The sequence below is a fragment of the Rhagoletis pomonella genome, unplaced genomic scaffold (assembly GCF_013731165.1).
Source record: "Rhagoletis pomonella isolate Grant_MI unplaced genomic scaffold, Rhpom_1.0 Rhpom_scaffold_00003, whole genome shotgun sequence".
NCBI lineage: Eukaryota > Metazoa > Arthropoda > Insecta > Diptera > Tephritidae > Rhagoletis > Rhagoletis pomonella.
The window spans coordinates 24,027,959-24,043,066 of NW_023458557.1; the positions used below are offsets into that span (position 1 = coordinate 24,027,959).

The 15,108-nt window shown below is 35.0% G+C and overlaps 2 protein-coding genes and 1 pseudogene across 4 annotated transcripts in view; 1 reads left to right on the forward strand and 2 right to left on the reverse strand.

Moving 5' to 3' along the window:
* Positions 1–11,241, forward strand: part of LOC118735084 (3-hydroxyisobutyryl-CoA hydrolase, mitochondrial) — a 53,857-nt gene extending 42,616 nt beyond the window's left edge. The window contains exon 2 of the mRNA XM_036464696.1: positions 10,537–11,241. Within this exon, the coding sequence (XP_036320589.1) occupies positions 10,537–10,809 (273 nt within the window). The 3' untranslated portion in view covers positions 10,810–11,241. The remainder of the gene's footprint in view (positions 1–10,536) is intronic.
* LOC118735087 lies at positions 199–1,623 on the reverse strand (annotated as a pseudogene).
* Positions 10,974–15,108, reverse strand: part of LOC118735083 (conserved oligomeric Golgi complex subunit 2) — a 42,857-nt gene continuing 38,722 nt past the window's right edge. For 2 of the 3 annotated variants that reach the window (XM_036464695.1, XM_036464693.1), the window contains one exon: positions 11,475–11,886. In XM_036464695.1, the coding sequence (XP_036320588.1) occupies positions 11,601–11,886 (286 nt within the window). In that variant the 3' untranslated portion in view covers positions 11,475–11,600. Of the gene's footprint in view, positions 11,887–15,108 lie in introns of all 3 variants that reach the window. The other variant, XM_036464694.1, reaches the window with a different exon arrangement.

The window sequence follows — 15,108 nt, forward strand, 5'->3', positions numbered from 1 at the left end:
AGTACACACATTAAACAGACGGACAACTATTCAATAGATACAAAGTAAAGAACACAATATTAAAACCTTGCGACAGTCAGTTTTACACAAAGAAAGCAATACACTCGCGAAACTAAAAAACAAATGTAGCAAAACTGCATTTTTAGTTTTTCTAATTTGAAAAATAATTTCTGATGATCATTTGCCGGGTTCTACGACCTTCGGCTAAAATATTATTAGACAAGTTAAGATTATTGTCTTCTTCAAGTATATTTCGTTCGGTAATATCAACATCTGGCATTGCAATATTGTATTTCTTTCGAAAGTTATGCAATGTACAACAAGCATTGATTATATAACCAGCAAATGATGGCGTAACCATAAGTCTTGGGATAAGCAAGCAAATACTTTTTTCAGCACGCCGTTTAGTCGTTCAATGCAATTTCTAGCACGAATATGGGTTTCGTTGTATTTCATTTCAGCTGTGCATTGCGGATTTCCAATCGGCGTCATAAGCCATGGCTGCAGGGGATACCCCGAAACGCCAAGTAGCCATATATTTGATATTCCACTTCTATGTTTATCTTCTAAGAAAGCTTTTGCGTGACTGCTACTCCATATGAAAGCATCATGAGTGCTGCCTCCAAAACGACCATAGCAAGCAAGAATCGTTAAATCATAGTCACATATAAGCTGTACATTCTTTGAAAAAAAACCTTTACGATTACGATAACAGTGCTCCACATCTGTATTTGGTTTCTTAATTTTGACATGCGTGCAGTCAATTGCTCCTATAACCCCGGGAAATGTTGTACACACATGAAACCTGCATAAAGTAAAATTAAAATGTGAGTACTATTGTATATACATATCGATGGTCCTCTGCAATAACGGCACAACTCAAAATTTCCTGTTTTTGCATACCTTTGCTGAATGGCGCTGAACTCCCCGCTTGTACTAGGAAATTTCACATATTTGTTCATTAATTTTCTCACTATGATACCCGTTACCTCGTGTATTATGCGTGATATAGTTTTGCTTAAAGGACAAATGAAATCCTGCCCAATATCGCGCAGAAATGACCCAGTTGCATAAAAATGAAGGGCAGCTACCACTCAAATTTTTTGGAATAAATGTATTCTTAACACCACTCTTCATAAAAGGATTAATTTCCTCCAAAAGATTTATGCAGGCGTCTTTATTTAGCCGAAAAAGTTCTATGAAACGCGCCTCAGGGATTATAAATGGATCACATGAATCTCGCAACCGCCGACGTTGAACTCGAACCATATTTCGGTTATCGTACATTATAGCATAAATGATCACACGTATCTCACTCATTTTATAAAATTTATGTTAAATAATTAATTATGTTCGTTTGTCTCTAATTCTTATTATTTTGTTCATTTGTTTATTATTTGCTGATTTACACAATTTTGTGTAACATACTCATTTCTCAAAAATAAATGTCAAAACTTTCAAATTTACTTTTCAATTTCAACTCAACACGAATTTCTCTATAGGTGAGTTTTCGGAGTTATAGAAACATTAAAGTCTCAACGATTGACAAAAGCTTGGTGGTTGAGAACAAAGTCAATAGCAGTAGACAATTTCTCCACTGAGTTATAGAAACGAGCTACTGGTTTCCAGTTGTTTTAAACCTTTTCTTTCTTAGATTTTTTATTTTTTTAATCTTAAATTATACCAAGGAAACTTATGTGGACGTTTCTTAATAGCTGGAATGTTATTTACGCAAATCTCAAATAAAAGAGTTTTAAAAATAGAGAAAGAACTATATACATCAGGGCAAACCAAAATTTTTTCCCAATCGATTTCAGTAATTAAGCTATTTATCATGGAAAAATCACACCCAGAAAAATTAAAACCAACTATTTCGGTGGCAGGTGAATTCAAAAAGTCATGAAAAGCAAATATGAGAACCAAAGGCACATGATGTTTATCGCAAAGAGATATAGGAGAGTAACATTCCTCAATGTTGCAATTGATGTTATCACTTACAAATACAAGATCAAGATTCTATTTAATTCATTAAAAAAATTATTGATTTGCATTAAGTTAAGACTTAGAATATTATCAAGGAGATACGACTCATGATGTGCTGTAATATTCATTGGGGTAAGGCCAAAGTTTGAAAACGAACCGGACCAAGACACGTTGCATAGGTTAAAATCACCTAATACGCATAAGTGATTATCTCCTAACTTATTCGTGACTAATGAGCTAATATTATTAGCATGCGCGCAGTACAGTTCATTATTACTGTTTGGAGGAATGTAGGAAACCACGAAGTAAAGAGAACCCTTAGAAGAGGGCCCACTAATACAAATACAAAGTTGGTCAATAAGAGAGTCATTATTAGCTAAATCAACATTTTATGAACACAACTTCCTCCGAACGGCAATAAGAACTCCACCGCCTCTTATACAGCCAGTTTTTATCATATCTCTGTCCTTTCGGTACACATTATAAAACTTAGAGTCGAACAATTCTTCATCCAAAAAATTTCCATTAAGCCATGTCTCAACAATTACGTAAATGTCATAATCCAATTGAGAGCTATGAGTATGAACAGCTTCAACCTTGGTCCGAAGACCAGATCCATTCTGAAAATACACTTTTAAGCTAGTACTACATCCAATAATAGCATTAGATACATTTATGTTAGTCTCTGTTGATTTTCTTTTCGAAAAAAACGAAAAGGGCGCAGACTAACGTTAGCAGGCCAAATATCTGGTGAAAGAAGCTTTTCATAAAGTGGCAGAGATACACCTAACTTAAAATTAATCCTATTAGCTTTAACAGGCGGATTCTGTTTTTTAACTAAAGCATAACATGAAAGATGTTTTTTGTTTATACCAGCATGCCTAACTACGTATCCAACAATATTTTCTGCTGTTACGGATGGAAGGAAGGAGGACAAGTGAAACCATTTCTTCACATCCGCCACCTCCAAGTCAGTGTTAGAGCTCATTCCAGTGGCAATCATCCGTTTGCGTTGTTTATTTTTTCCCCTAACCTCTAACCTGAGAACGAAGACGACGATGAGGAATATGTAAACGCAGTAGCAGCACTAGACGAAGGCGCAGAATTAGTAGCCATATCACCAACAACAGATTGCGCATCAGTCAAAGTAGTGAGAGCAGTCGTAGTCTCAGAGTTTACTGTGGAAGCAGGTAACTGAGCACTATTAGCTTTAAATGCAGCAACAATAGGCACGATATTCGGCTTGGTGACAGAAATTTTTTGCGCTAACGATGACGTAGAGCCAACAACAGTAGATGTAGATGAATTTAGTCTGTTCCAATCGCAGTCCGGTTTACAGGATTTAGTCAGAACTTACAGGAAGTCGTTCCTATTGACATAAAACCTGTAAGTGGGAACACATTTGAGAGAGTAACTGAGCAACTGTTCCTAGTCAGAAGTTACAGGATTTAGTCCGGAGTTTCTTTTCCTGTAAGTTCATGAAAAGTGTCGAACGATCAGCTGATTTGCATGTGCAAGCAAAAACAAACAGCGGTGAAAGCAAAGTACCTTATATTTGTAAAAAAAATGGAAGTAAACAACGAAATGTTTGATTATGTATAGATTTTAATAATTATTTAGTGATATTTCAGCTAAATCAGTGTTGTACAAATGACATGTAAACAAACCGACTGACTTTTTTACAGGAAATAGTGCTTTTTGCGTTCCTATGCACTTCTGCATCTGTTCTCCTTTTACTCTCATTTGAGAGAGTAAAATTGTAGTTTGACAGTTCCACAGGTTTTAGTCCGAAGTTCAAAGGAACAGACTAATTATTAGCAGCATTGTCGGCAAGAAAAGACGAAGCAACTGAAGTATTGATAGCAGGTATCAGCGAACTAGTCTGAGCAGCAATAGGAGCAGGCGAAGCAATAACAACTTCTCCACTGATTAATTTCACTACTAAGCCTTTAAGGTCGTTGACCTCTTTAGTTAAACAAGCAATCGTCGAAGCCAAATTCGATGTACAAGTTCGACAATTGTTGCAATTAAAAACAATGTTTTCATTATTAGCAAGTAAATCAGAAAGATCTTTATTGTCGATTTTAGCACAGATTTTATGAAATTTGCTTTTGCACACTTGGCATGAGATTTCATAGCCAATACGAACGGATTTATATATATATAGAAAAAAGTGTACCCCTATTTTTTATTTTAAGGTCGCTCATCAAAGCGCTCAAAATTTTCCATGTATTTTTATACGGGGAAAAACAACTTCGTAAAAATGGTATAGAATTCTTGAAAATCAATATTTTTCGATCGAAAAACTCTGGTTCTCTTCAGGAGACTTACAATAATAAAACCCAATTATTTATTTAACGATTTTTTAATTGTCCCCTCATTGCATTTTTCCTGGTTTTTGTGGGTTTTTGGCGGACCTACAAATTATAGTTGCGATGAAAAAATGGTTAAATAAACAATTGGGTATTATTATTGGGAATCCTGCAGATGAAAAGAGTTTTCCGATAGAAAAACATTAGTTTTTTTGAATTCCAAACCATTTCTACCAAAAGTTTTTTTCCCCATATAAAATACAGGAAAAACTTTGGGCGCTTTGAGCGACCTCTAAATATTTTTTGTTTTCAAAATAAAAAAATAGGGGTATATTTTTTTCGGTATAGAACAATCCTAGGGGTGAGAGCATAAAAATTCCGACTTTACTTTTTCACATGCATTTTTGGACCACCCTAATGTGCATATATGTTTCTCGAATTTATAAATAGATTCCCTGAGGAAGACGCGGATATGCGTCAAAACAAGTAGGAGGAAAATAAACGTTTATTCTATTTGTAATAAAATACCGAAAAGCTCCATACACAACATTAAACTCTCAGCTTAGTCGAGGAGAAATAATTATAACATACATGTATGTTTGGTTTTTGTACGGCTGCTAGTACCACTTTATATGAATTCGCTACTCTTCTACGCAAGAATCTGAAATGTGCTACTCTTCCACGCAAAAATCTGAAATGTGCTAGTCTTCCACTCAAATAGTGAAATGTGCTACTCCTCCACGCGAAAATCGGAAATGTGCTACTCTTCCGCGCAAAATTCTGAAATGTGCTATTCTTCCACGCGAATAGTGAAATGTGCTAGTCTTCCACGCGAAAATCTGAAATGTGCTAGTCTTCGACGCGAATAATGAAACGTGCTAGTCTTCCACGGTAATTTGAGATGTGCTACTCTTCGTTGGGAGCGTCGATATATGGTATATGGGGTATGGAAATATCACTTTTCTCTAGCAGTAAACCTTTTAGTGTGGGCAACAACACAAATAAGGCAGATCGGAATATGCGCTCTCTGGGAAGACAATACCTGTAATTATTGTACCATGCTATAAAGTCAAATTGAACAAAATATGAATTTTAAACAGGGACCGTAACAGTTACAAATTTTATTAAAAAAATCACAATTTAATAATTATTTTTTGACTTTTACTTAATTACTCCTTATATAACAGTTTTTCCTGTTTTTATTTTATAAATCCAAAATAACAATTATTTTTGATTTTTATCTAAATAATCTGCAAATAACAGTTATTTTTGATTTTTAAATTATATATCTCAGATAGCAGTTACTGAAGGCTTTTATTTATAAAATCCATCAATAAAAGTCATTTGTATAAACGTAGTAAACTTTGGTTCTACAACACCTTCTTAACTTCGAAAAATTATAATGACTTTTATACGTCTAAATAAAAGTATTCAATAACTGTTATCTAAGACATATTATACATAAAAATCATGTTATTTACAGATTATTTAAATTAAAATCAAAAATAATAGTTATTTTTAGTTTGTAAAATAAAAATCAAAATTAGTTGTTATCTTTTTTTAATTTTGCACAAAAATTACAAATGAAAATTTATTTTCAAATCTGATTCTTGGTGAATAAAGAAATTGATTGGTGTGTATCACTTAGTTGTAGAACATTTTCTTCATGGTGAATATTCATCAATAACTGTTATGTTCGATTCTCTGATTTTAAATCGTTTGTTTATTTTTTGATATGATAATACCTTAAAAGAAAGCCCCACTGAGTTGTCAATCATACTATGTTTAATATACCTTGATTACACCCAAGTTCATAAAAAATAAAAAGACTAACTGTTTTACAAATCAAAACACTTTATATAGCTCTTGGAATCTTTTCTTATTTTTTATGAATAAGGACATTAGCATATAAATAAATCTTATGGCGGGATGCTATATATCGCACGTTTAATAATATGAGGAAGTATTTCAATATTTCAATTTTGTGAGAAAACGCAATCAAAGTTTTATAATTTCATACAATTGGTATAAAAAAAGACAGATGGAAAGACACATATCTTCGCCATGTTTGGGGAGTTTGGTTATCTGTTAGACTGAACATATTCTACTTATCAAGCTTATTAATTGCATATTGAAATCTCAAAAAACGTAAATTTTGAGTTACATCTCTATATTATTAAACGTGCGATATGTACATATATACTTTTTGACTGGCGAAATATGTAGTTTTGCAAACTAAATAAAAAAGCGTATAGGAGTAAATTTAGCCTCATTAAAGTTTTTTTAAATATTGAATGGCGCAACACGACACTTTTCCTTGAATACGTGCCTGTAATCTTTTTCTTCTGTTTCGACATTTCGATATTTTACAATTATTTCATTTTAACGTCATTCGCATTATCAGATATTTTAAATTAGTTTTTGGTTCGATATTCTGCTATTTCATAATTCTTTCAGACCCCTATTGCGAGTGTCGACTGGCAGTAGAGTAGAAATTTGTCGATCGAGTCGATTATCTTTTATTTTGCTATTGTGTAACTTGATCGAAAAAAATTTGTACTACTGTGAATGGTTGACTGAATTGTAAACGGCTGTTTGTTTGTTTACATTTGTTTCTTTAGGCTATCTGCACACTTGTCGTCCAATCATAGTTGCGTTATCGTCTCGCCCTGAAATTTTGAGCCGAGCACATGCATTTCAAAGGAGATCTGCACACTTGTCGTTATCGGCTAGTTATCGGCAAATCGTAGAAGATGCAGAAACGGATAAGTACGGCACTGTCGTTTGCTAATCGTTGTGCACGCATTGTTTGTTTACATTTTATGGGGGAAAATTAGTGAAAGAGTTAATATTTGCATTAAAATTGTATAAAAATTAGTATTTTGTTGCATAAAACTTGATAAATTAAAAAGTGGATAATTGCATTAAAATTTAATAAATATGAGCCTTTTAACTATAAAATATGACGAAATTGTATTAAGTCTCTGTGTGCATACACAAAACACATTCCAGGAAAAGAAAAGAAGAGATATTACTGGAAAATTACGTCTAGAAATGTTGCAGCACAGTCTATATTTAAAAAATTGCAGGTTTTTGTAAATATTTCCCGAAAATATCAACCAAAAAAAAACAGAAAATACCTGCTCCAAGTGAATTTTTAGACGCCAAATGAATTGAAATATCACGACCAAGTGTGCAGAAGTGTAATCGTCATGTAATCGTTGCTTCATGACGATAACTATGACTCAACTATGATTGGACGACCAATGAGCAGAAAGCCTTAGTGTTTCATTTACATCATTTTTAAAATAATTGCTTTTATTAGAAAATTAAAAAAATGGATACAGTTGAAATATGCTTTAGTGATGAGGAAGGTGATGTGAAAGCTAATAGATTAGTAGAATTGGCTAAAGCAAGGAGGAAATTGCGAGATTCGTCGAATACCTTGGAGTTGGAAGATGAAGTGTATATACATATGTGAATTTCATGAATAATAGTTGCGTTCCAGATGCTTCACGGTTTGTTGGTTTTGCAGAATTTACAGGAAAAGCTGTTAATAATAAACTGGCAATAATAAACTTTATGGAAGGTGGCCATCTGGAACAGCATCCTGTAAAAACCTGCAAATCGTGAAGTATCTGGAACGCAACTAGTTCAAGAAATACGGTACCGCGTACTTATTTGTACAATGATGTTGGGTAATTGTATCCAAACGCGTGACCCGATTTTAACAACTTTAACATGCACGTGCAGTGAAAAAATTAAACTTTATTTTAAAATAAAGATTTCAAATTTTCGAGCACTAGTTAATTAATAAATTATGCAGTTTTTTGTAAACTTTGATGTTGGTTCTGCGCAAAAACACTGTAGATGGCGTAGCCGGAGTTATATGCACCATAAATGTTGTATATCGTTCACAATAGAAGCGGAGCTTCCGCCCCTACTCTTTCCGCAAATTCCTTTGCCTATGTCCACATTCTCCTGCATCAGCTCGACCAACCGCTAAGTTGCCCTTTGTTGCTTACAATTTTTGACCTGTAATTCAAACACATATGTAAATTCCACAATTTTTTTACAACTTCCAGTTCAATTGTCTTACTTTTTATCCATTAAAGTACCACTTTCTTGTGTAAGTTTTATAAACGCAAACTCCAACGACTAAAAACCAGCAATCGAAGGATGGGCGATTAAAAAGTATTCACAGTCGCTAATTGAGCGTCTAAACAACACTCACAATAGCATCGATAATCGCTTAATATTCGTTTATCTACTGCCAGTCGACATTCACAATAGGGGTGACATTCTCATGTGAACCATCTTTCATTCTGCCTTTCGCATGCTTTAAAATTTTACTATAAGCCAGTAGGGATGTAAAAAGAAACATCGATTGTCGTGACTTCAAACATCGATGTTCGTCGATGTCTTTACGAATCCGATGTTAAATTAAAACATCGATGTTTTGAAAAACATCAAAGATGTTTCTTGACTAATTTTTCACCATTTCGTTTTGTGCGCGCTTTAAAATGTTGTGCCAGCGTTTAATAGCGATTAATAAGTACTTTCGTGGAATCATGCCCAAGTATGTTTCTTTATTAAATTCCCATATTACATTTAATAAATGTTCATATATGTATACGTATATAAGTAAGAAATACTTTAATTGGTTTATAAGTATGTAGTGTACATATGTGTTAAGCTATTAGTATGTTCCAATAGCAGTCCGGTTTACAGGATTTAGTCAGAACTTACAGGAAGTCGTTCCTATTGACATAAAACCTGTAAGTGGGAACACATTTGAGAGAGTATCTGAGCAACTGTTCCTAGTCAGAAGTTACAGAATTTAGTCCGGATTTTTTTTCCTGTGAGTTCATGAAAAGTGTCAAACGATCAGCTGATTTGCATGTGCAAACAAAAACAGAAAGCGGTGAAAGCAAAGAACCTTATATTTGTAAAATAATGGAAGTAAACAACGAAATATTTGAATATGTATAGAATTTAGTAATTTGTTAGTGATATTTCAACCAAATCAGTGTTGTACAAGTGACATGTAAACAAACCGACTGACGTTTTTACAGGAAATAGTGCTTTTTGCGTTCCCGTGCACTTCTGCATCTGTTCTCCTTTTACTCTCACTTGAGAGAGTAAAATTGTAGTTTGACAGTTCCACAGGTTTTAGTCCGAAGTTCAAAGGAACATACTATATATGTATGTATTACGCCAGGGATTCTAATTAGAGTAATAAACGAACGAAGCTTGTGCTGGAGGTATTTTGATAAACTGGTAGCGGGCTCAGTGAAATTTTATTAAACTTTCCTCACAATATTTGTGAAAAGAAAAATTTAAATATATCGTCACCTGAAATGCGAAAAGACGTAACAACATCGTAACTGAAATGGAAAAAGTCGTGACTAATTTTTTTTTTATTTTTTCATTAAAAGATGTGGGAGATGTAATTCGATGAAATCCATCATATCAATCAAAAACTTAATTTTGAATTTTGTATTAGTTACGACTTTTTGAATTTCAGCGACGATATTTGTTACGTCCGTTTGCATGATATGTGATTAAATTTTTACTTTATATTTGTTTTGTAAACCACCTCTCTGAGTCAATATGTTAACAATAAGAAACGGTTGTATAAAAATTAGAAAAATCTGTGAAAACATTGAGGTTTTCATTCGATACATCGAACTGCCATCTATGTAATTTTTCGAAACAGCGATGTTTTCACCGTAATTTACATCCCTATAAGGCAGCCGAATGCCAGAAAATAAAGCCAAAAAGCTGTTTTATTACTTCACCTGTGTATTGCGCCATGGATCACCTGAGTGGACGCGGGATCGGTGCGGGCTTTCGATAATTGTAATTGTCATATCTATGTGAAATAGTGTAAACTTAACATTATTTTTCGTCCAATTTAAGTCCGAATATTCATACAATTTTTTTTGTTTTCGATTGGTTTGGCTCGGTTACAACGTGTGTAGATGCATCTATAACGCACGATTATGGATAGGCCAATTCACGAAATCATTTCAAGAATTTGAGTGTATAAACACCATTTCATGGATTCAATTATACACGAAAAGGTGTCAATGCACCGATTTTCTACTCAAATTCAAGAAATGATTTCGAGAACGGGCTTACGCATAAACGTAGTGAGTGTTTACTATTACATTTAAATACTCGTATTAACACAGCATAATTATACACATATTCTTTCTTCTTTAAATTTCATTAACAGACACTTGGAAAAGTTTCACCGCTGTCTTTAAAAGTCACATTTCGGGAATTGGAATTAGGTTCTAAACTGCTGCTGCCGCAATGTCTAAAAATGGAGTATCGTATGGTTGTTCGTCATTTGGAAGACAGTGACTTCAAAGAAGGGGTTCGTGCCCTTCTCATTGACAAAGACCAGATGCCTAGATGGAATCCCTCTACATTGGAAGCAGTAACTGAAGAACGCGTTGATTGGTTCTTCCGAAAACTGCCTGATACCGACGAGTTGAAATTGTAATAATGTATTCAGAGTCTACATTTTGGACTATTTACATATACGCGCCAAGTCGTTTGAGTTTTACACTTTTTAAAATCTGGATTTTATACATTTTGCCTTGTTTGATAATGTAAAACGACTTAAAAAAATTGTGCCAGTTACATCAATCTCAACAAAAAAGTATATACACCAAAATTTATCAATGCATTTATTTACAAATTATAATATCAATCAAAATAATTTTTTCTTATATAAATAACAGTAAAAAAAAAACAATCACCCCTATTGTGTGTGTCGACTAGTAGTAGATGAACGGCTATTATTCGATTATCTCTTTTCAATGGTATTGTGAATGTCGATTTCCGTTCAATAAGCGACTGTGGACAGTTTTAGACGTTCATCCTTCTACGACTAAAAACCATTCACACTCACTTATTGAAAGAGAAAACGACATTGAAAATACCATGGATAATCGATAATCGAATAATAGTCGTTTATGTATTACTAGTCGACACTCGCGATAGGGGTGAATATGTATTTACTACAGCTATGATTATATCAATCTACTTATATGTATGCATGTAGTACATATGCACGTATATATTTAGCAATTTTTACCAAGAAAGTGTCTTGTAATGCGTACCTAATAACGCTTCAACTACATTTAAATATAAGTATAAATGTAACTAGATCAGAGAAGCTGAAAGTAAATTAGTACCATGTAAATATAAAAAGTAATAATTATACTTAAGTGTTACTTTTAAAATATGTTCATGTTTAGTACAAAACAATAAATCCTTCTTGTTTGCTTTTTATTCGTTGTCGTTTCTTCCTTTTATTTTCGAGCTTGCCTCAACGATATCATTCAAATTGAACAAGTTTTCAACATCGGATGGCATAAGGCCCAACTTAGCCAATTCCCCAGTCCATGTTATCACATCAACATGGAGTTGTAGTCGTATTTTATCGTCATCAGACATCGCTGTTGCTCCTGTTGTAAAGGCATTTGAAGTTCCAGACTTAAGATTGCGCAAACGACGTAATGATTCTTCTGTTTTCTGAACAGATGTGAGGACATCCGTTACTTCCACATAGTACCTAAATGTATATACAATAAATTTAATACATCACTTGTTTAAAAAAATCACCCACTAGAGCCTGAAGGGAGATCCCCCAAAGTGAGGAATTAAAGAGTATATAATCTCGGAGCAGAAAAAGAGATTTTTAAATTTTGTTGTCATAGAGAGAATCTTTCAAAGAGATTGTTGAGAATCGTTAATGAAAACAATTTAAAACCAAAATTAATTTATTTATTCCCGAAAAGAATATTTTCGTTTTTACAGCTCAAAATAACGAATGAAGAAAAAGTAAGAAAATTTTTGAAAGTCATTGAACAGTAAAATGTAAAAGTAAAAGTGAATTAGGGGAAACTTTCCATTATGGCCGTTCGTTAAAGGTGCGGTGGGCGGAGGGGGAGTGGGCGTGGCACCTCCAACCGATCTTTTTGGAGAGGGCATGAATCGCCATTGATAAAAATGCAACCCCCGACCACCTAGGCCCCCTATGGTTCCCTACGGACCTCTTAGAAAAATGGCCAAAAATCGCATTTTTACTTGCGTCCACAGTATTTTTGCGTAGAATTCCTTTCTGCGTAGGCGGCCTTCTGCCGCGCTAAGGGATTATAACGTAGAATTCTCCTTTCTATGTGACCTAACTGGGGCTACCGCCCCAGTGATGTAACCTTGGAAAGGATGAGGTAACTAGAATTCCCTTTCTTTGTGGTAAACCTGGGGCTGCCGCCCCCGTGATGTCTACTTTGGTTACTGGGTGTTTTATAAAAATGTCTTGTATATAAAAATGTGTACATTTATTGTGCAAATGAATATTTAACATTTTTTAAGCGAATAAACGCAAATGAAAATTGTGATTTTTGGCAATTTTTCTAAGGCGTCCCTAGGAAACCATTGCGGACCTAGGTGGGCGGGGGTTGCATTTTTGTCAATGGGGGTTCATTCCCTTCATTCAAAAAGGTGGGTTAGAGGTGCCACGCCCACTTACCTTTCGCCCACCGCCCCTTTAACGAACGGCCATAAAGGAAACCCGTGAATTATGTTTACGAAGTAAAGTGCCTTTAAATCAAAGTGTTTCACCACACTACCCCCTTCCTAGCAGAAAGCGACTTTTTTCCTTTTCGGGGCATGCGATGAAATTCCCTTTTGGATTATGCAACATCTTAAAAACAGGTCGTCGAAAACTAACAGGAAGTATAGGTCTGGGCTTACCCTGAGATACTTCGCAATAAATTTCAGTTTCTGAACCTGGAAACGGTATCAGTTTCAATTGAAGACCAGAATCAGTTGATATAAGTAATCTTTTGATATCTTCATCTGTTTTCTGAGCTTCAGAGAGTTGTACGTAATCGATGGTAGAAATTTCTTACATTCTTTACATAGCATCCGCAACAGAGTTATTCACACCGGAAATGTGAACAATATTCGTAGTGAATTGACCGATGTAATCCAAGTGTATGTATTGCCTTGGCGAAGCTTTTGAAGGATTTTGATTGAAGGCGAATGTAAGCGGCTTGTGGTCAGTGAAGAGTAAAATCACGCCCCTCTAAAAAATGACGAAAGTGCTTTACAGCATTGTAAGCAGCGAGTAATTCGCGATCATACGTGCTGTATTTGCATTCCGTAGAACTAAGTTTGCGCAAGAAAAAAGCGAGAGGTTGCCAAGCTCCATTAACTTGTTGCTCCACCACTGCTCCAATAGCAAGATTTGATGCATCTACTTTGAGTGCTAGCGGAGCATCTCTAACCGGATGAGCCAGAAGGGTGGCATTAACAATCAAACACTTACATTTACTAAAAGCTTCCTCAGCTTCAATTGTCCAATTTATGAGTCGCTTGTCCTTCTTAATAGCACCTTTAAGATACTCATTGGGTGGAGCTTGATGTTGTGCTGCCTGAGGAAGAAAACGTCGATAGAAATTCAGCATACACGTGAAACGACGCAACTCAGAAACTGTTTGAGGTTTGGGAAATTCAGCAATTGCTTGAACTTTCTCTACCGCTGGGGTGCTGCCTTCAGATGAAATGTGAAAACTGAGAAAATCGATTTCTTTTACTCCAAATTGGCATTTTGCTGGATTGATAATCATCCCAAATTTGCGAAATCGTTGAAAAAGCATTCTTAAGTGTTGCAAGTGTTGCTCTTCGCTGTTTGACGCAATCAAGACATCGTCAATATACACGAAGACAAAATCTAAACCGCGACATACTTCATCCATTAGACGTTGGAAACTTTGCGCAGAATTCCTCAGTCCAAAGGGCATCTTGAGGAATTCAAAAAGACCGAACGGCGTAATGATTGCCGTCTTTTCTATATCTTGCGTATTAACGCTTATTTGGTGATATGCTCGTATAAGATCTAACTTCCAGAAAAACTTGCGTCCATGAAGGCAGTGTACATAATCCGTGATAAAGGGAATGGGATACCGATCTGGAATGGTTATTTTATTAAAAAATCGGTAGTCGCACATGGTCTCCAGTCTCCGTTTGCTTTGGGTACCATATGAAGAGGATTGGATAGGCTGCTTTTTGATGCACCAATAATTTGATTGTCCAAAATAAACTTAAATTCCTTTTTTGCAATGGTTAAACGTTTTGAATCCAATGGCCTTACTTTTGCTCGAACTGGAGGACCTGAAGTCTCAATATGATGAAAAATAGTATTCTTCTTACAAGATAGCGAGAGTGTCCTTTATTATTGTTGTAATACCAAACGATGGTTCCTTGGAAATTTTTGCAGGTGCAGTTAAAAGCCATCTACCAATTTATAATTTTTCAGGTCGGGTAATAAATGAAAATGTTTAAGAAAATCAGAACCAATAATGTACTTGGTTACATCAGCTACAACGAACAACCAAGAAAACGATTTGCGCAGTCCAAGATCTAGTTGCAGTATTCTAGTACCGAATGTTCTAATTTGCGTCGCAGCGAAAAGTTGAACACCACCTTCTGGAATTTTCTGTGATACAGGTCTATCCATAGGAATTACCGAAATATCAGCTCCTGTGTCAATCAAAAACTTTATCCTTGTTGATTTGTCCTAAATAAATAAGCGGCCGGACGTAGAAAATGTGATATCGGTAGCCGCGAGCTTTGACACGCTATTTGGTTTCTTGTAACAAAACTACAAGGTGCTATGCACTTAGAAACCTTAACGCCAAACCGATTGTGGTACCAACAGTAGCTCAGATTGTTGCTCCGACTTCCAGATCGGCGCCGTGATTGGGACCTTTGACCATTGTATAGGCTT